We start from the raw sequence: 22,310 nt of genomic DNA on the forward strand, positions 1-22,310 counted from the left end.
GCCACATAATTGTCAAAATGACCAATGTGGAAGCCAAGGAGAGAATCTTAAAGGCAACAAAAACAAAAGGCCAAGTGACATTCAGAGGCAAACCAATTAGAATCACTCCAGACTTCCCAAACCAAGTCATGAAAGCCAGAAGGGCTTGGAGTAACATATTCCAAACTCTGAAAGAAAACAATTTCTAGCCAACAGCATGGGAGAAGATTTTTGCCACCTTCCCCTCCAATAGAGGACTAATATCTAGAATATACAGAGAACTCAAGAAACTCAACACTAAAAAAACCATCCAATAATAAAATGGGCAAGCAAACTAAATAGACACTTCACGAAAGAAGAAATTCAAATGGCTAATAAATGCATGAAGAAATGCTCAACATCATTGGCAATCAGAGAGATGCCAACTACCCTGAGATTTCATTCAACTCCAACTAGAATGGCAATCATTCAAAACACAAACAATAACAAATGCTGGCAAGGATGTAGAGAAGTGGGAACTCTATTGCCAGCATGTTTGGATGTAGAGAAGTGGGAACTCTAAAACATTGTTGGTGGGGTTGCAAATTAGTGCAACCACTTTGGAAAAAAGTATGGAGAATCCTCAGAATAATGGGAACAAAGCTACCATTTGATCCAGCAATACCACTTCTGGGTATCTACCCAAAAGAAAGGAAACCAAACTACAAAACTAATGCATGTGTATCTATGTTCATAGCTGCACAATTCACCATTGCCAAACTATGGAACCAGCCAAGATGTCTATCGACAGATGAATGGATTACAAAACTGTGAAATATGTACACAATGGAATTTTACTCAGCCATTAAAAAAAACTCAATCACATCATTTTCAGGGAAATGGATGGAACTGGAGGACATTATGCTAAGTGAGATTAGTCAGTCACAAAAAGTAAGAATTCAGATGCTTTCTCTACTATGTGAAAGCTAAGGAGAAAAGGGTCATAGGAGGAACTCTAGATGAAAAAGAAAATCCTATAGAGGAGCAAACAAGACAACCTAAATGAGGGGATGGGAGTGGAGAAGAAGGAAATTCTCTAAAACACACAATGTCTTAAACATATTGAAGTCAACCACTAAGCGGAGCAAGGGAAGGAGGGATGGGGAGGGAATGGGGTGGGAATTGGGTAGGGGTTAAACTGGTGATGTGTACCTGTATGTACACACAAGTTTTTTTTTTTTACCCCAATATGATGTATGAATATAATGCACCAATAAAAATTTAAAACATAAAAAAAATAAAATAAAATCGCCAGGCGTGGTGGCACACGCTTGTAATCCCCGCGCTTGGGAGGCGGAGACAGGAGGATCGCGCAGGTTTGAAGCCAGCCGCGCTGGCGTAAGAGACCCTGTTTCAAAAATATAAAATAGGTCTGGGAGTGTAGCCCGGAGGTAGAAGGGCTTCCAGGAACCCCAGTACCACCAAAAAAAAAAATAATAATAAATAAATAAATAAATAAAATAAAATAGAAACATGAAAAAAAGAAAATATTTCATTAACCTATTTGTACAATCATTTACTTTACTTTTTCAACATATTAACCACTTTTATTACAAAAAGAACTATAATAAACTCAGTAGCATTTTTTGAGACATTAAGAGCAAAATAAGAAATTTGCTTCTGAAGCCAGACAAGTGGAGCTTAAAGTGTGGCTTTGCTACTCACTAGATAGGCAGGTTTATATTCTGTGCCCCAATTTCTTTACATATAAATAGGGATATGAAGATCAGCCTCATAGGACTATTGAAAATTTGAGTTAATACCTTTTAATATACCTAACACACTGCCTTGCATATAGTACTGCGTGAAAATGTTATGTGCTACTACAACATTTATTAGTATATATAATAATTGTAATCATAGTTGTAGCCGAATCTAACATTTATATCTCTGTGTTAACATTTCATTATAAAAATCTTAAATTATAATATGCTATAACCTGTAACCGAGTGATATTTTTTAAAGGATGTAATATTATTGGCTTTTATATAAAATAGTTCCAGGATGATACACTGGCGTGCTCTTATCTGCTGTTTGTAGTTTTTATATTTCCTTTTGATAATGGGATTGAACCCAGGGGCATTCTACATGTGAGCTATACTTCTAGCCGTATTTTATTTTTTAATTTGAAACAGGGTCTCACTAAGTTGCTGAGTTTCTCCCTAAATTGCTGAGGATGGTCTTGAATTTGCCATCCTCTTGTTTCAGCCTCCCAAATACGGGGATTATCAGCATGTGCCACCATACCCAGCTAGTTTTTTTTTTTTTTTTTTTTTTTTTTGCAGGTCTGGGGATGGAACCCAGGGGCATTCAACCTCCAAGCTACACCCCCTGCCCTATTTTTTATTATTTGTTTTGAAACAGGGCCTCACTAAGTTATAGAGGGCTTCACTAAGTCGTTGAGGCTGTCTGCAAATGGTAATCCTCTGGTCTCAGCCTCCCGAATGCTGGGATTACAACTGTGCGCCACCATACCCAGCTCCAGCTAGTTTTTATATTTCCTTATGTGAGGTTTTAAAATTCACTTTTAACTGTTGTTGGTCATTTTTCATATTTGTATCAGACTCACTCAACGCATCTATCTTTGCAAGGGGTAAAAACCACGTTTTTTAGACTTATGTGTTAAGTAAGAATTAATATGCTCCAAACTAAGGTGAAAAAGTCCTCCTATGAATAGAAGAGAAAGAACTTGAGTCCATGGACATCTCACTTGTATTAGGAGGAGGTATTTTAATTTTTCTTATTTATTCTTCTCGTTTTTCTTTTCCTTTTTCTCTGTACTAGCAATTGAACCCAGGGGCATTTCTACCTTCAAACTAGATAGATAGGTCTGTCTGTCAGTCTGTCTGTCTGTCTGTCTATCTATCTATTTATCTATCTATCTATCTTTTTTTTTTTGGTGGTGGTACTGGAGATGGAACCTTCTACCTTCGGGCTATACTCTAAGACCTATTTTATATTTTATTTGGAAATGGTCTTTTAAGCCAGTAAGGCTGGCTTCGAACCTGCACCGATCTTCCTGTCTCCACCTCCCAAGCATGGGATTACAAGCATGCGCCACCACGCCCAGCCTATCTATCTATTTTTGAAACAGGGTCTCAGTAAGTTTCTGAGCCTCTCACTAAATTGCTGAGGCTGGCCTCAAATCTGTGATCCTTCTGTCTCAGCCTCACTAGTACTGGGATTACAGGCATGATCCACCATACCCAGCTCCCATTTCTTAAATAAGTGTGAAAAGTTATCAGAAAAGTTTCCTGAAAAATACATTTAACAATTGTACAAACACACACATAAGTGTTAAAATTAACAAGCTTCTAATTTAGTTAAATACTCATTAGAGTCCTACTATATGCTAGATATTAGAGAGTATGATAAAAGAAAAATATGGTCCTGAACCTCCCAATGCTTGAAATACTGAAATACTGAAATACCAAAAAGGTGAAGATAATATAGTAAGAGACACTAAAGAGTTTCCTACCAGGTACTATGAGAGCTTGGAGGAAGGGCCTTCAACCTAACCCAGGGATTCCAGAAGCTTCCTGAGGATGATCCTGTCTGAATTGAGCCTGATGGCAGCTGGGTGGAGAAAGCTTGGGCAGGTTATTGTCAGCCTGGGAACAACTGAGATAATGAGGCAGGAAGCAGAATAGTGTTTCTATGAGGATGTATGGCTGTGTGTAAGAATAATAGATAGTTTGCTATTTCCTTAATTAAAAAAAAAAAAACCCAAGATGAGGATGGTAAGAAATGAAGGTAGAAAGCAGACTGTATAGGGATCAGACTTGCGAAGTCCTCACAGGTATGCCATGCTGAGAAGCGTGCATATTACACAAAAGACAGGAGTCATTAGGAAAACACCGATGGGCTGAGGACACAGCTTAGTGGTAGAGTCCTTGCCTAGCATGCATAAGACCCTGGGTTGCATCCCTGGCACTGAAAAAAATTTTTTTTGAAAAAAATGGCAATCTTCAGATTTTCCTTATAGATGTAAGGCAGAGTATAAGACAGAGCCAAACCAGGAAAGATGAAGAGAGACCAGTTAGGTGGTTGTTGAAATAAACAACCTAGAGATAATAAGGCCTGAAGAGGGCGAGACAGCAGTTAGGGTGAGGAAGAGAGGGTCCCATATATATTTGGAAGCTAAAATTGAAGGCTGTGAGGACTCACTAGATGAATGGGGTATGAGACTGAGAGGGATCTAGGATGATGTCCAGATTTAAGGCTTTGAGTTATTGGATAGATAAGAATGCAATTAACCGAAAGAGGAATAGTTATATCTTTAGCTTTTTTTTTTTCTTTTGGAGGCACAAAAAGATAAAGAGTGAGTTTAGGTTGAGACATTAAGTTTGAGGTAATCACAGGAGAGGTCAGAACTGGATGAGAAATTTTAGAGTATTAACAAATAGGTTCATGAAAGCAGATGGAATCCCCTGGGGGTCATGAGTGAAAAGAGATGAAGTTCAGAAGAAGGAGGGTGAGCTGTTTAAAGAGGGAAGAAGTGGGTGACTTGTGAAGGAAACTTTGGTGCCATGTTGAAAGGCCCAGGGAGAGAACAGTGCCCTTAAAGCCAAGCGTTGAAGACAGTGGTCAACAGAGTTAAACGTGCTCATCCCAGGTACATTTCTAACGCTCACTGCATGCCGGGCATTGTGCTGTTTCATATAGTATATTTCATTTACTCTATTACCCACACGCTACAGTTGATGAGTCTGAAATTCAGAGAAGTCATGTAACTTACCCAAGATCACAGGGTGAGCTGGCAGAACTGGGATCTGAACCCAGGCCTGCTGTATTACAAAGCCCATGTTCTTAACTCTGCTGGAGTAAAAGAACTTCTTCAGGATGCAACTTAAGATTATCATAATAAGGACTGCTATATATTGACTTTCCAAGAAGTATATCTTAAAAAATTGTCCAATAATCTCAAATAACTAAATATTAAATATGAATTAATTCATATTTGGTCACATCATATCATCAAACTAGATTATTTTGGTGATAACGTTTTCATAATCTTTGTGTTTATAAATACCACACAGGTCAAACTATGAAGATGATAAAGTGTAGCCCAAGGCAATCCACTCCTTTGACTATAGTGTTGTTCTACTATGTGAAAATGAAGGTCCTAGTTGGACTTGTGTTTTTCAGAGGAAAACTAAATGCCCAGGCTTGAACACATAAGCCTACAAGCTTTCTTACTAATTTACTATTGGTCCCAAAGAAGAACCAGGGAGGGTCTGCAGAGTTCAGCTCAAACCTAACACAAATGTGGAAACATTTATTAAAGTAAACATTTCATGGAAGATTTATTAAAGATGATAAATTATTTTCCATTTAAAGAGAGAATAGTCACGTTCCTATTGTAAAAGTTGTAATTTTCCTATTTCCCACTAGAGGAAGCAATAGCATTAGTCTTACCATTTGGTGGATAAAAGACAGCATATTCTTCTAATCCTAGTTTTCCTGTAAGAAGAAACCACAGAGCGTTTCAATATAATTAAAAAAAATAAAAATTTAGACATTAACTTATTCTGTGAATGTACTAATAATTGAATTTTAAAAAATACTAGAGCCTGATTTAATCGTACTTCACAATAGAAAATTAATTTGAAAATTTGTCAGCTAATCTTCTGATATTAGCAAACCCTTTCCTGAAGTAAAATCAATAATAAAAACTTAAATACAAGAGCAGTGATATAAAATAAAACAAATGCCTATTTAAACACTTGAGAAGAATCTATTTATAAATGTAGCACTGTCTAACTAAATAAAAATACTCTGTCATTAGTTTACATTTTTTAATGGAATTTGCTATAAAGTGAAACGTCTTTAACTGTTGATGGTCACATTTTATGAATCTCAAAATAATTCACATGATCAGAAAATGGACCAAGTAAACAAATCAGAATTTTGTTAGACAGGTAAAGTATATTCACTTTACTTTTTTAAGGTTTAAGAGAATTTTACAAGCCCGGCTTGGTGGCACATACCTGTAATCCCAGTACTTAGGAGGCGGAGACAGGAGGATCACAGGTTCAAGGGCAGCCTCAGCAACACATAGACTCTCAGCAACCTAGTGAGACCCCAAATCCAAACAAAAAATGAAAAGGGTTGGGGCTGTAACTCAGAGGTAGAACACCCCTGGGTTCAGTCCCCAGTACCACAAAGTGTGTTTTGTTTTCTTTCTTTCTTTCTTTCTTTCTTTCTTTCTTTCTTTCTTTCTTTTTTTTTTTTTTTTTTTTACAAAAGCAGCTCTCCCTCAGAAGTTTTAGGGTTTTCAGTTTTTCACACCTTTTACTGAATATCATTGGTAGCTTTTATCTTGACAGTGTTTCTTATACCTTTGAATCTATTGAAAAGACATTCAGCCAGGTGTGATGGCCCACGCCTGTAATCATAGTTGCTCGAGAAGCTGAGATAGGAAGATTTCTAGTTTGAGGCCAGTCTGGGCCATTTAGCAAAAGCCTATCTAAAAATAAAATAGGAAAATGTTTGGGGACGTGGCACAGTGGCAGAGTGCTTGCCTAGCGTGTGTGAGGCCCGTGTTCAATTCCCAGTGCCACAGCAGTGAGAGACAAATTTTCGTTCATGCACAGGAATTTAAAGTAAAATTCTTTTTTGTTATTGTTATTCTTGTTATGGGTGGTGGAAGAGGAGATGACGATAAGAAGTGTCAGCAGTTTAGGCTAGTGTGGAGACAGTAAGGGCTGAACTTTGTGTAAGGAGAGAGTGAAATCATAAAATATAGATAGGGAGATAAATTTATTACTGGGCTAGGTACTGGGAATTAAACAGTATAAACACAGGCTACAGTCCCTTGGCCATGTGCTTTATAATCCAGACTAAACCACGAAACACGAGAGTATGTTTTCTAACTTTTTTAAAAACAAGTTTTGCCGGGTGTGGTGGTGCACACTTGTAATCCCAGCATTTGGGAGGCTGAGGCGGGAGGATCATGGTTTGCAGACAGCTTCAGATACTTAGTGAGGCCCTCTGCAACTCAGTGAGACCCTGTTTTAAAATAAAGAATAAAAAAAAATAGGGCTGGGGTGTAGCTTGGAGGTAGAAGGTCCCTGGGTTCCATCCCCAGTAATGAAAAAAGAAAAAAAAAAAGGTTTTGTGTCACTGTCACTATAGACTACATTATGACGTGAGATTATAATGTACTAATAAAAAAAAGTTTTAAGCGTTTTAGTGGCTCAGAGAGGGAGAGACACTGATGACACTGATGACAGTTTGACGGGCATGGTGAGACGGAGGATGGTTCTTCAAAGCCCCGTCGCTTTTTCAGTGGGGGAATGGAAAGCATTCTGTATAAGGGAATATATGGGGCTAGTATGAATAAGGTGTATTGTGGAATAATCAAGGAAGCAAAGCAGCCAGGCTAGGACTGTACGACCTGATGGAGGACTTTAAAATTACAGAAGAAGTAGAGGTGAGCCCATTAGGTAATTAAATTCTACAATCAGGTTTTCAGCAAGTTTCACTAGTTCATTTTAGAAGCAATGGAACTAAGGGAACCCCAGAGATGTGTACCCAGTACTCAAAAACAAGGTGATGTGGCCTGTTCTAAGACAGGAGAAATAGTTTCTTTCTTCATGGAAACAGCATAAATACCATGCACAACAGCATATAAAGCTTTCAGGGCTGGGTGTTCCCCACTTAACAAAAGGGAGATGTTGAGAAGGGCTGTAGCTGAAGTTAGGTCCACTGTCAGGTGTTGGCAGAACATTGAAACTCTGATATCTTACAGGCTGTTAGTGATAAAGAGGAGGAAAAAGGCACTGAAATAGAAATTATAGCACTAATAGCACAAAAATTGTATCAAAGTTTTAAGTGTGGTGGAATATTTTGAGAGAAGAAATATGGAGAATTTTTAAAAACTGAGAAAGTAAATCTGTGATAAAGAAAAAGTCAACAGATTTGACAAGAACAGCAAGAGAGGAAAGAGCAAATAGAGAAGATGGAAAAATAACCAGAAATGCTGCTTCTGGGACCATTTAGCTGTATTGTGCCATAAGTTACTTGGGCACTGATTTTAGTGAGAGTGAAAGGATGATCACAGCCATCGGAGAGAAGTCTTAAGTAATTTACAATCTAAAAATTGGCAACACCAATATAATTGATAAAAGAAACGAACATTCTTGGCATGATTATGTAAGCTGTAACTATAATTCTTCCTTTATATTACTAAAATATTACCTCTGATGTACGATTTCGGTGGTGAAGCACTGTTGTATGCAAAGTGACTCAATACAGACGTATCCCGAGAAAAACAAAGTAATACCTGGGTAAAACATGAGAAAAAAAACAAGCAATTAAACACTGTTATAAAACCAGATAATTCATTACTGATTCCGACTGGGCATGGAGGTGGAATCATTCAGGTCAGCATCATGCCATACAACGGGAAGAGTGCCCTCTACCGGTATACCACAGTAAGTGTTAAGGGGGGGCAAGTATAGATGGACAAAGTTGTTCCAATGATTTCTCAGTTTGCCACCAAAACAGTAGAAAATGAAAGATGCTAACTACCAGTTTTTTTTTGTGTTTTATCTGGAAATGAGAAACACCTGGGAGAAATGAACAGATGAGAAACATATAGGGCAGACCCTATTAATAATAAGGGCATAGAAAGATTTGGGCAACGCAGGCAACTGGAACTTGATTCACTGCTGGTTGCAGCAGGTAGTTTGGCATGTCAGGGATGGATGGAAGGCAGATCTTGGTGTTTAAAAGGAAAGTACACACATATAAAATTTTCAAGTAAAAGGATTATATGCACAGTTTTATAACCTACTTTCTCTGATTAAAATATTTAGTATATACATTTTTAGATTTCAGAATATTCGAAAATAGTTTCCCAACACAGGGTAGAAGCTGGTTGTCCTGATCAGCAGGTAGAATGTGGCAACTCTGTGTAGAGATGAAATTAGGTAGGAGAGAATCAGGATCAAGGATGCCCATTAAGAGAAACTGGATTCTGACATCGGCCTAGTATTTCGGGGCAGAAGTCCAATTCCCAGAAAGGTGACTGGTGGCAGGATATCTGGATCTTGGTATTCTAAAGATGTTACCAAGAATTCGGATAACTGAAAAAGGGAAACCATGGGCATGGAGTCAGGATTGTACCTGCAGCAAGAGTGAATGTAGAAGGGAATACTTGTGTGTCCAAGCGCAAGAAAGGAGGGGCTGGTTTTGTTAAACAGATAGATGTGGAGATTGGGCATTAGTCATGCTCAATAGCAGAATGTGTACCAACCACTGGCACTCATTTGTTATTATATTTTAAAAAATGATGCAAAAGCTGGGCATGGTGGCACACACCTATAATCCCAGTACTTGGGAGACTGAGACAGGAGGATCTCAGGTTTGAGGACAACCTCAGCAAATAGTGAGACTCTCATCAACCTAGTGAGACCTTGTTTCCAAATAAAAATAAAAATAGGGCTGGGAGTAGAGCTCGGAAGTAGAAATGTCTCTTGGTTCAATTCCTAGTACCAAAAAAAAAAAAAAAGACTATGCAAGTGATACATATTTATGATAAAAATAGAAATATAGCTACCCCAAGGGAGAAAACACCTATAAATCCACTAGTGCTAATGTACGGATGTATATTATTACCTATTTTATACACATATAAAAATTTTCAAGTAAAAGGATTATATATAGTTTTAACCTACTTTCTCTAATTGATTAAAATATTTTGTATATACATTTTTATATTTCAGATTATTCTACTATATTGATAAACAATTATTTAGCTTGTTTTATTGTTGAACATTTATTTCCACTTTCCCCAATTAAAAGCAATGCTACTCTGAATTTCCTTATAGCTAACTCTTTATGTACCTTTTAGTTATTTAAATTTACAAAATTGTACTGTCTAGTCAAATGCTATGGACATTTTAGATTTAAAACTTTAATACATATTGCCAAGGTAGGAGTAGGATGTGTGTGTGTGTGTGTGTGTGTGTGTGTGTGTGTGTGTGTTTTACTGGTTTTGGGAGTGAGATCAGGAGTTCAGTTTTCAACATGCCAAGTCTGAGATGCTGTAAAACCTAAAAGTGAAGATGTTGAATAGTCAGTTGGAGATACTAGAATGGCATATAGAAAAAAAGTTTGAACTAGAGATACAATTTTGGGAGTTATCAACAGGCAGATGGTACTAAAAGCTACATGATAAGTGAGCTTGGTGAAATCAAGGAAGTATAACTAGGGAAAAGAAGACTAAGAACTGAGGCCTGGGGCATTTTAATATCAGAGTGAAGAGAAGGAAGCAGCCTGGAAGACTGAGGAGTAACCAGAGGAGTGGATTTATCATGATTCTGTGAAGACAGCAAAGGTCCCTGTGAGTGCTGAGAGTTGTTGGGAGATGGAGAGTATTCTAGGCAAGGCAGGTAAGTCAAGTTGTATTTGGAAAGCACTTCTGTGTCTGCATTTTGGGTAAATTGATTAATAAGATCTCAAAAGAAAAGGACCAAATTCTCTACGTTTCTAGTAATTTGTTATGATTTTTCTTCATTCTGAACAATATATATTCTTACCTGATTTTGTGTTTGTAATATTATATTCTCCTTAAGAGGTCCCCAAAATTGTATAAACTATAAGCTCCCAAAATAATGGCTTTACCTCTGGTGACAGTAAAGCAAGAGGAGAACTAAAAGAGTGTGGTTTCTTAAAAACCAAGTACAAAAAGAACACAACTGGGTCAAATGCTGTTGAGAAATCAATTAAGAAGATAATTGACAACTAGTCATAGAATTTAGTTACTGCTAACTTGTGACACGAACAGTTTCAACTCAAATGGTAGGATGCCACACAAATTGTTTGGTACCTGCTTGTTTTGTTTATTTTTTAACTTAACAATGCATTTAAGAGATCTTTTCACTTTGGCAAATACAGAACTTCATCCTGCTAACTTCTTCATCCTAGATCATATTTTATTTTGTGTGTAGACTGCAATTTATTTAGTGGGTTAGTTCCCTATAAGTGAATGATTAAGTCATTTTCAATTTTATGCTATTTCTGACATACCAAAAATTAGCCTTTTACCATGACATTTAACACAGTATATGTGAGAATCTCTATATGACATATACACATTAATTATCCAGAGTATATACATTGAAAATGAGATGAATATTTAACTGTATATTTACATCTTTTGTTATCTTTTATTCATCATTTCTGTATCTTTACAAGATGAGTGATCTCAGTCCCTTAAGTTGCCTTTTTATTTCCCATTGCATATTTTAAATGATTATTGCCCATATTTAAAAGAGTAAAAGATTTAATATTTTCTTTGGTAAGTAGGCATTTAACTGAATCATTTATATGTATACTTATACTGTTGTGCACTTCCTGATACCTGTAAGTTTTTTTTAACTTTTTAAAATAAAAGTTTTAAAAACTATTTTTTCATTAGCTTAAATTTCAGATGAGCAGTGTTCTTTCTTCGCTTTAATGGAAATATCTGTAATATATTAATAATAAGTAATGTTAACTTATATTAGATGGTGAATGTTGATTTCACATATATACTTTTATGTTGGGAAAATACACTTCTAGTATATAAAGTTAGTACAAATTAGGTATTAATTTGTACAACAATGTGAATATACTTGATAGCACTAACTCTACACTTAGAAATGGTTAAGATAGTAAATTTTATGTTGTGATTTTTTTTTACCAAATTAAAATAAAAAAGAAATGTTATTAAGTATAGTCTCACAGTTTTGACATCTATTGAGATAATCATATAATTTTCATTTTTCACCTCTTAACGTGATAAATATTTTCTTAATTAAGCAAAATTGTTGGGCTCTAAAAATATCCCTATGCCCATAAAATACTAAAATACTATTGAATCATTGAATAAAAGTGTATCTTCTATTGTCAGACCTCCACATAGAGAGAATAATGCCCTCCAAAGATGTCCACATCCTAACACCTGGATCCTGTGAATATGTTACCTGGTGTGACAAAAGGGATGTTGCAGATATGATTAAATTGATGATCTCTAAATGGGGAGATTATCCAGGATTATCTGTCTGCGCCCAATATTACCACAAGAATCTTTAAAAGTGAAAGAGACAGAGTCAGAGATTTGAAGATGCTATTTGTTAGTTTTGAAGACGGAGGGATGGGCTGTGAGACAAGGAACGCAGACAACACAGAAGGTAAACAAGACAAAGAAATGGGGGATTCTTCATCAGAGCTCCAGAAGCAAACAGAGCCCACAAGCACCTTGACTTCAGCACAGTGAAATCTATTTCAGAATTCTGAACTGTAGAACTGTAAGAGAATGTATTTGCTTTAAGCCACTAAATTTGTGGTAATTGATTAGAGCAACAGTAATTAGTACAACTAATAAATTAATACTGCAATAATGAATACAAGTAAAGTTAAATGCCAAATATATATATTTGCAAATATTTTCCTACTACTGTACTACAGGGAAAATAAGTCCTAATGAAATGTTTATATTAACTTTCCCTTACTTTGGCAGACTAGAGGGAGCATAGTAATTTTAGAAGAAGCTCTGTGCTTAAATATATCCCCCTAGAGGCCCTGTTGCCCTAGAGAAGACAAGATACCCGAGACTGCTGTAAGGAGAATATTGGAGACTGTAAGGTGATAATGCCAGAGGTGGGATGTTATACAGTATGTACTGGTGTGCAGCCCTGGGTACAAGCAGAGAGTTGCCAGCTCCTAACCTGAGTTGTTGCTTACTTCTGAGACACACATTTCTGTATCTATATGGACATGACAGTTCAACTGTAAATTTTTGAAATATGTGATAATATGAAGATTATTTCAATCAAATTAGAAAATTTAATTTTGATTACTCACAAGTTAAGTAAAAATTAAAGATTATGGGGTGGGTTTTTATATGATTGTAATTTACTTTATTTAGAAGAGTTATAAGAAACTGAATGTGTAAGTGTGAACTATGGTTAATATAACATTATTTTACCCCAAATACATATAGCTGCAAAAGAATTGCTTGGGCCTAAAGCTTTTTTTTTTATCTCTACAGACTATATTTATGGTAAATGTTTCTGATACTTAGGTTATGTACATTATAAGAGCATGTAAGAGAGTGTAGCTATCAACAGGATGATCATATTAATGTACAATGTACCATCTTTTGCCATACTTTTGCTCACTTGGGGCACACTTGAATTTTTCTTCAAACCCAGTTGAAGAATTAAAATGATAAAACCAAACATGGCTTTTTAAAAACTCTCTGCCTCCAGGCATGGTGGCACTCACTTGTAATCCCAGCACTTGGGAGGTTGAGACAGCAGGATCGCACGGGTTCGAAGCCAGCCTTGGCTACTTAGTGAGGCTCTCAGCAACTTAGTGAGACCCTGTTTCCAAATAAAGTATAAAATAGGTCTGGGAGTGTAGCCCAGAGGTAGAAGCCCCTGGGTTCCACCCCCAGTACCACAAAAAATGAAATAAAAAATAAAAACTCTTCACCCTGATTTAAATTTTTATACATCAAAGGGTAATGTGGCTAACTGGGCTTTGAAAATGGACTGGTCTGGCTTGGGATACTGGTAGGTGTATGAGTTTGGGCTCTGAATCTTTGCTTCTTCATATGTAAAAAATGAATAAAGTTAGTTTACAGAGTTGTTATAAGAATTTGTTATAAAATGTATTCTAGGAAGATGGTGAATTAGGAAGTGCCAGGAGTCTATCTTCCCACTTCCCCAATAATTGTAGTAGCTGAATATGTCTGGTGCAACTGTATGGGAATTCTGGAGTCTACTGAAGTCTTGCAACTTTCGGGGGAAGGCTTTATTAGTGAACTGTGGTTAATTTTCAGCTGTCAGTATAGTAGTATTTACCCATCCTTCACTCAACAGGCAGCTGTGTATGTATTCCAGAAGAGTGTGAAATATCCAGGATGGTAAAAAGCATCCTGTCCTCCAAATATTGGGTATCTGGATTCTGCTAATTGCTACTTCTGATCACAGAGGTCCAACGAGGCAGCAGGCAGGGATGGAGGGGTAGGGGTAAAAGCAGAATTCTCCTCCCTGCCACTGTCACAAACTCCTCCCCCTCTGGCTGATGTGACTTTTATAAAACTTAAAAGGACAACCTCACATCTTCATTTCTCTCTCTCTCTCTCCTCCCCCTCCTCCCCCTCCCCCCCCCTCTCTTTGGTGGTACAGGGGTTCCTGGAAGCCCTTCTACCTCCGGGCTAAACTCCCAGAACTATTTTTATATTTTTATTTGGAAACAGGGTTTCTTAAGCCAGTGAGGCTGACTTCGAACCTGCGCGATCCTCCTGTCTCTGCCTCCCAAGCGCGGGGATTATAAGTGTGCACCTCCACGCCCAGATCTTTCTCTCTTTTGAGAGCCAAACATTACAGAGTAGAACATTAAAAAACAATTTGTATATGGGAAAAATTAAAAAGTGACCATACATGCCAAGAGGAAAGTACAGGCTCAGAAAAGACTTGAAAAGACCTTAAGTTTAAACCTCAAGTTAACTTTTGGAATATTAAAATCTACAATAAATAAAGAAACAATAACAAAAATCCCAGCAAACTTTGCCATTGGAGGATAATATGATTTTCAGAGATACCACATTATTATATTCAAATGTCTAGTTTTCAATAATGAGAATAACAAATCACAAGGGATAGAAAGAACCTGAGAAGTATGGCTTGTTCAAAGAAAAAAAAAAATACATAAACAGAACCGTCCCTGAAAAAGACCTGATGGCAAACCTATTAGATACAGACTTTAAAGCAATTATCTTAAAGATGCTCCATGAACTGGAAAAAGATACAGAGAAATTCAAGAATTTACACATGAATAAAATGGAAATATTTTAAAAAGGGATAATAAACTTGAAAAGAAATAAAAAAGTAATTCTGGAGCTGAAAAGGATAATAACTGAAATGATAAACTTAGAGGGATTCAAAAGAAAATTAGAGCAGGCAGAAAAAAAAAAAAGAGTCACAAACTTGAAGCTAGGACAATCAAATTGAGTCCATGAGAGAAAGAAAGAAAAAAAAAACTGAACAGAGCTTTAGGAACCTGTGGAACACCATCAAGCTAACCACTGCATACACTGTAGGGGTTCAGGGGTAAAAGGTAGAGAATATGAAGCAGGGAAAGTATTTGAGAAATAATGGCTTGGAATACTCCAGGGTAAGTCATTGGAGATAAGAAGATAAAGAGAAACCAGCAAAAGGTGAATGAAAATGCTAGCTAGTATAGAAACGGACCAGTAAAGCATGATATCCTAGAGGCCAAAGGAAGAAAGAACGTTGAGGAGGGAATGATCAATCAATTGCCATACAGATAAAGTAAGATGAGAAGTTAGGGCTGAGGACTGTAGCGCAGTGGCAGAGCACTTGCCTAGCATGCGTGGCACCCTAGGGCTGATCTGTAGCACCACAAAGTAGGGTGGTGGTGGAAGGGCTGATCAGTGTATTCAGCAACATGGAATCACAGATGATCCTCAGTGGAACAACTGGGCAAAAATGTCTGATTAAGGTGAGTTGGAAATTAGACCACAGACTTTGCAGCTACTTGAAGAGGGCATTGGACCAACACTCCAACATACAGGCACAGGTAAAAACTTCCTCAACAAGACCTAAAAGGTACACACATACAAAAATTAAAACAAGAACTAATATGTGGGATTGAATTAAACTGAAGAGCTTCTCTGCAACAAAGAAAATTATCAAGACTCTCAAGAGAGAGCTGACAGATGAGGTGATCTTTGCCAGCTACTCCTCTTATAGAGAACTAATATCTAGAATATACAAAGAACTAAAAAAAATCACCACGATAAAAAGAAACCCAACCAAAGAATGGACAAGTGAACTAAATAGATACTTCACGAAAGAAGAAATACAAATGGCCAAAAAATATATGAAGAAATGTTCAACATCATTAACAATCAGAGAGATGCTAATCAAAACTACCCTGAGATTTCACCTAACCCCAATTATAATGGGAATCATTCAAAACACAAAGAACAAATGCTGGTGAGAATGTGGAGAAGTAGGAACTCTAATAGATTGCTGGTGGGATTGCAAATTAGTGCAAACACTTTGGAAAACAGTATGGAGGATCCTCAGAAGAATGAGGATGAACCTACCATACAACCCAGCTATACCTTCTGGACATCTAACCCAAAGAATTGAAACCAGATTGTCATAAAAATGCATATATATATATATATATATATATATATATATATATATATGTATATTTATAGCTACCCAATTCATAATCATCAAACTATGGAACCAGAGGAAATGTCCATCAACAAATGAATGGATTACAAAATTATGGGATACACACACACACACACACACACACACACACACACACACACAATGGAATTCTACTCAGCCATAAAGAACAAAATTACATTATTTGCAGGGAAATGGATGGAACTAGAGAATTTTTTCTAAGTGAGATTAGTCAATCACAAAAAATAAAGAGTTGGATGTTCTCCCTCAAATGCAAAAGCTAGGGAGAAACTGGGACACAGGAAGTATGTGGTTACTATTATTTGCTTGCTTGTTTGTTTAGTGACTCAGGTAGAAAGTTATTCAAGTCTGTTTCTCAGTGTGAAGTTTCTAATGTACCTCAGAGAGTGCAATCTTGGGATACACATAATCACTTTTCAGTGACACCACTTATAGCAGGGCTTTTTGTCTATTTCTAATCTGGTCTCTGTGAAAGTATTACGCTTCTGTTGCTATTACATCAGATATTTGGTTTCACTAATTGCCTGCTGATTATCCTGTTTGCAACAATGTCCTCAAGTATAAATTGTACTTATGGTCTGATCCAGTTAAGTTTAGACCCCTCTGCAGAGGCCATTTTTAATTCTTTTATTGGTGCACTGTAATTACACCTCATAGTAAGATTCAAAGTGATACAAATGTACATTCACAGAATGTATTTCCCTTTGAAACCTTCTCACTCCTCTTCCCCTCCACACTTCTAGTGAGATTGACATTATTTGAATCGTTTTCTTCCTCAGTTCTTTTTTACCCTCCCCACATCCCATCCTCAATCCCCTTCTGCTACTCTACTGGTCTCTTCCCCCATTTATCTGAAGCCCCTTTTGTTTCCTATTTTCTAGCTTCTACATATGAGAAAAAACAAGACCCTTCACTTTCTGAGACTGAAATCAGTATATTATTCTCTAGTTCTACCCATTTTCCTGTAAATGACATAATTTTGTTTTGCTGTTTGACTCCATTGTGTATATATACCACATTTTCTCTATTCAACTGTTGAGTGACATCTAAATGACCCCATAAGTTAACTGTGAAATGTGCTGCTATAAACATGGTTATGCAAGCATCACTATAGCATTCTAAATTGTTAAATGTATTATGCTTTTATTGTACACTATAGTCTCATATTATAAAGTAAATAATGCTTACAGTGACATATATGCACACAGTACTTGGCTGTACCACCCCTGGCTCTCTCCTCATTCCCCATACAGATTATTGAGATTGACATTGGTATTTTTACAAAGTACACAAAGCCTATGGTAGTAATTCTTTCATTGATCCTCTCTTTCCCTCTTCCCCTTCTCCTAGACCATCTCCCTGGCTCCACTGAGGTTTCTTTTCCATTACCTGAAGTCCCTCTGGAATCCTAATTACTCCCTAGCTTTTCCATATTAAATAAAACATAAGACTTGTCACTTTCTGTTACTGGCTAATCTCACTTAACATAATGTTCTGCAGGTCCTTCCATTTTCTTGAAAAGGACATAATTTTGTTCTTCTTTATTGCTGAGTAAGATTCCATTGTGTAGATATCCCATAATTTTGTAATCCATTCATCTGTTGATAGATACCTAGGTTGTTTCCATAATTTGGCTATTGTGAATTGTGCTGTTATGAACATGGGTATGAAATGACTGCATTTCTCTAATTTCAACCCCTTTGAAGATACCCAGTAGTAGTATAGTTGGATCATATGGTAGATCCATTTCCATTTTTCTGAGGAATCTCCACACTGATCTCCATAGCAGCTGAACTAATTTGCAATCCCACCAACACTACACAAGGGTTCCAATTCCCCATATTCTGCCAACATTTATAGTTTTTTTATTTCTTGATGATTGCCATTCTGATCGGGATTAGATAGAATCTCAGTGTAGTTTTGATTTGCATCTCCCTAATTAGTAATGATATTGAATATTTTTTCATGTATTTACTGGTCATTTGTATCTCTTCTTTTGTGAAGTGTCAATTAAGTTCAATTTCACATTTCTTGGTTGAATTGTTTTTTAGTATCAAGTCTTTTAAATTCTTTGTATATTCCAGATATTAGTCCTCTATCAAAGGGATTACTGGCAAAGCTCTTTTTCCATCCAGTAGGCTTTCTTTTTAGGCTCTTGATGATTTTCTTTGATGAACAGAAACTTTTTTGTTTAACACCATCTTATTTATTAATTACTGTTTTAATTTCTTTAGCTATGGGGTCTTGTTAAGAAGTTTCTACCTGTACCTACATGTTGGAGTGTTGGGCTTATGCTCTCCTCTAGTAGCTTCAAAGTCTTTGGTCTAATTTCTAGGTCTTTGATCCATCTCAAGTTGACTCCTGTGCCGGGTGAGAGAGATGATTTAGTTCCATTTTTCTATAGCTGTATAACAAGTTCCCCAACACCATTTGTTGAAAGGTGGTGTTTTCTCCAATGTATGTGTTTGGCATTTTTGTCAAAAATCAATTGGCTATAAGTATGTGGATTTGTTTTTGTATCTTATATTCTGTTCATTTAGTCTATATGTCTGATTTTGTGCCAATAACATGCTGTTTTTTTTATTACTATAGCTCTGTAGTATAATTTGAAGTCAGGAATTGTGATACCTTCTACATGGTTCTTATTTCTGAGAATTGCTTTAGCTATTTTGGGTCTTTTGTATGAAACTGAGGACTGATTTCCTTAGGTCTGTGAAGAATTACATTGATATTTTGATAGAGATTACATTGGTAGAGGGTCATCTTGATAATATTTATTCTGCCTATCCAATAGCAAGGCAGATATTTCCATCTTCTATGATCTTCAATTTCTTTCTTTAGTGTTTTATAATTTTCATTGTAGAATTCTTTTGCCTCCTTGGTTAGTTTCCTAACCAACGTATTTAACAGTTTTTGAGATTATTGTGAATGTAATTGATTTCTGGATTTCTTTCTTGGTGGATTCATGGTTGGCATAAGAAAAAAATATTGATTTTTTAAAGATTGATTTTGTATCCTGCTACTTTGCTGAATTTGTTAAAGAGCTCTAGTAATCTTTTGGTTTAGTTTTTTGGGGTCTTCTAAGTATGAGATTATGTCATATACAAATAGATATAATTTTAATTTCTCTTTTCCTATTTGGATTCCTTTGATATCCTTCTCTTTTCTTACTGCTTTGGCAAAAGTCTCAAGAACTACATTGAAAAGGAGTGGTGATACTGGACATCCTTGTCTTTTTAATAATTTTAAAAGTAATTCCTGCAGTTTTTATCCATTCAATAGGACACTGGCTTTAAGTTTACTGTATATTGCCTTAATGATGTTGTACATTCCTTCTATTCTGATTTTCTACACTTTTCAACATAAATGGGTGTTGGATTTTGTCAAATACTTTTTTAGTACCTATTGAGATGAACATATGTTTTTTATTCTCAGTTCTATTTATGTGGTGAATAACATGTATTGATTTGCATATGTTGAAACGGCCTTGCATTCCTGAAACCAGTTTGGTCATAGTGTAGTTTTCTTGATGTGGTTTTGAATGCACATGGTTAGTATTTTGTTTAGAATGTTTACATCTATGTTCAATGAAATAGGTCTGGAATTTTCTTGAGAGATCTTTATTCAGTTTTGGTATTAAGGTAATACTGGCCTCATAGAAGGAGTTTGGAAGAATTCCATTTCTTTCAATTTTATGGAATAATTTGTGAGGTACTGTGTTTAGTAGTTTTGTAAAGGTTTTATAGAATTTAGCTGGGAATATATTTGAATCTGGGCTTTTCTTTGATGGAAGGCTTTCTATTGCTGTTTCTATATCTTTGCTTGCTATTGGTCAGTTTAGGTTTTCTATATTCTCTTGGTTCATTTTAGGTGGGTTTTAGGTATCTAGAAATCTGTCAGTTTCTTCCATACTTTCCAGTTTATTGGAATATAAATTTTCAAAATACTTTCTCATGATGCTCTGAATTTCTCCACTATCTGTGGTGATGTATTTTTTCATTTCTGATTTTAATAATTAGAATTGATTCTCTCTTTTGGATAAGTTGCCTAAGGGTTTATCAAGCTTGTTAGTTTTTTCAAAGAACCAGCTTTTTGTTGATCCTTTGTACTTTTTTCTCTATTTCATTGATTTTTGCTCTGATTTTAATTAGAAGGCTCTGCCTTCTACTGGCTTTGAGATTAGACTGTTTCTATTTTTCAAGGCCCTTGAGGTATGTCATTAGGTTGTTTATTTGGTGACTGTTTTTCTCATTAAGAGCACTAAGTGCTCTAAATTTCCTCTTAAAACTGTTTTCAACGTGTCGTATAGATTTTGGTACATTGTGTATCTATTTTTGTTTAATTCTAGGATTTTTTAATTTCTCCACATATTTCTTCTCTGATCCAGTCCTCATTCATGAATGTATCATTCAGTCTTCATGTATTTATGTAATTTCTTTCAGTCTTCCTATTATTGATTTCTACTTTTGTTCCGTTGTGATCTGAGAAGATGTAGGGAATGACATTACATTTTAAAAATTTGCTGGTACTTGCTTTGTGGCCCAGAATATGGTCTATTTTGGAGAGAATTATGTAGCAGCTGAGAAGAATGTGTGTTCAGCTGTTGTTGGTTGAAATATTCTGCTTATATATATTAGGTCCATTTGGTTTAGTGTTCTTTAAGTTAGAAGAGTCTTTCCTCATCTTTTGCCTGGAAGATTCAATCTAATGGTGACAGTGGTGTGTTGAAGTCTCCTGATATTATTGTATTTGTGTCTATTTGAGAACTGAGGTACTGAAGAGGGGATAATGTGGGGACAAACATTTGATATAATTATATCTTCTTATTGGATTGTTCTTTTTATTAATAAGTGACCTTGTTTGTTTTGATGTGTTTTAAAGTCTGTTCTGATGAATATGAGTGTTGCAAGCAGCATATAGTTGCATTACACTTTTTAAGTCACATTGCTAGGGTATTCCTTTTAGTTGGTGAGTTGAAGCCTTTGACTCAGTGTTATTATTGAAATATGCTTTTTGTTTCCTGACATTTTATATTCTATTTTCTGTTTATATAATGTTATTTCTCCATTGCTTAGTTACCTATCTGGTAGAGTTTGCCCCTCCTCTAGTTCTGGAATTTGCTTCTTTTTTGTTCTGTTTTATTTCTTTAAGTATTTTCTCTAGTGCTAGCTTGTTGGTCATGAATTCTTGTAGTTTCTGCTTGTCTTAAAATATTTTTATTTCTCCAACAATTTTAAATGACATCTTTGTTGGATACAGTAGTACTGGTAGGAAGTTGTTTTCTTGCAGGGTCTGGAGTACATCATACCAGGCCCTGCTGGTCTTCAAGACTTGAGAAGTTTGGAGTGATTTTTATTGCTTCTCCCCTGAATGACACAGTTCTTTTGTTCTCACCACTTTTAAGATTCTTCCCTTGGCCTCTACATTAGTCATTTTTATTATTATACGGCATAGAATAGTCCTTCTTTGGTCTTGTCTTTTTGGTATTCTGAATGTCTACTGTATATGGATGTCCAAGTCTTTTTCTACATTTCAAAAATTCTCTGTTATTATCTTCGAAGAGGTCAGTGACACCCTTGGTTTGTGCTTCTAGACCTTCAATGCTTCTTATCCACAAGTAGGTCATTTTATATTATCCCATGTTTCTTTGATGTTCAGGTCATGTTGTTTTATTGTCTTCTCTATATTTTTGACTATGTTTTTAGTCTTCCAAGATTGATACTCTGTTTTCCATGAGGTCTAGCCTGCCAGGGGCAGTTTATATTGTGGTCTAAAATTCATTTATTGACTCCTTCTTTTAGCTCAAAAGCCTCTTTTTGTTCTTATTTGGGGCCTCAATTTCTTTATTAATATGCTCTTTCATTTTCTGTACACTTTCACTGAGGCCTTTGATCATAGCAATGGCTAAAATTTGGAATTCAGATGGATGGGCGTGGTGGTGCACACTTGTAATCCCAGCGCTTTGAGGCTGAGACAGGAGGATCACACCGGTTCAAAGCCAGCCTCAGCTACTTAATAAGGATTTCAGCAACTTAGTGAGAC

The 22,310-nt window shown here is 36.1% G+C and overlaps 1 protein-coding gene across 2 annotated transcripts in view; it reads right to left on the reverse strand.

Annotated features, from left to right (window-relative positions):
* TBC1D19 (TBC1 domain family member 19) overlaps positions 1-22,310 on the reverse strand; it is a gene marked incomplete at both ends in the record, with an annotated part of 126,740 nt that overhangs the window by 34,641 nt on the left and 69,789 nt on the right. For both annotated transcript variants that reach the window (XM_080697470.1, XM_080697469.1), the window contains 2 exons: positions 5,437-5,481; positions 8,221-8,305. In XM_080697470.1, the coding sequence (XP_080553596.1) occupies positions 5,437-5,481; positions 8,221-8,305 (130 nt within the window). The remainder of the gene's footprint in view (positions 1-5,436; positions 5,482-8,220; positions 8,306-22,310) is intronic.

Source organism: Muscardinus avellanarius, assembly GCF_963383645.1.
Source record: "Muscardinus avellanarius genome assembly, chromosome: 6".
NCBI classification, from domain to species: domain Eukaryota; kingdom Metazoa; phylum Chordata; class Mammalia; order Rodentia; family Gliridae; genus Muscardinus; species Muscardinus avellanarius.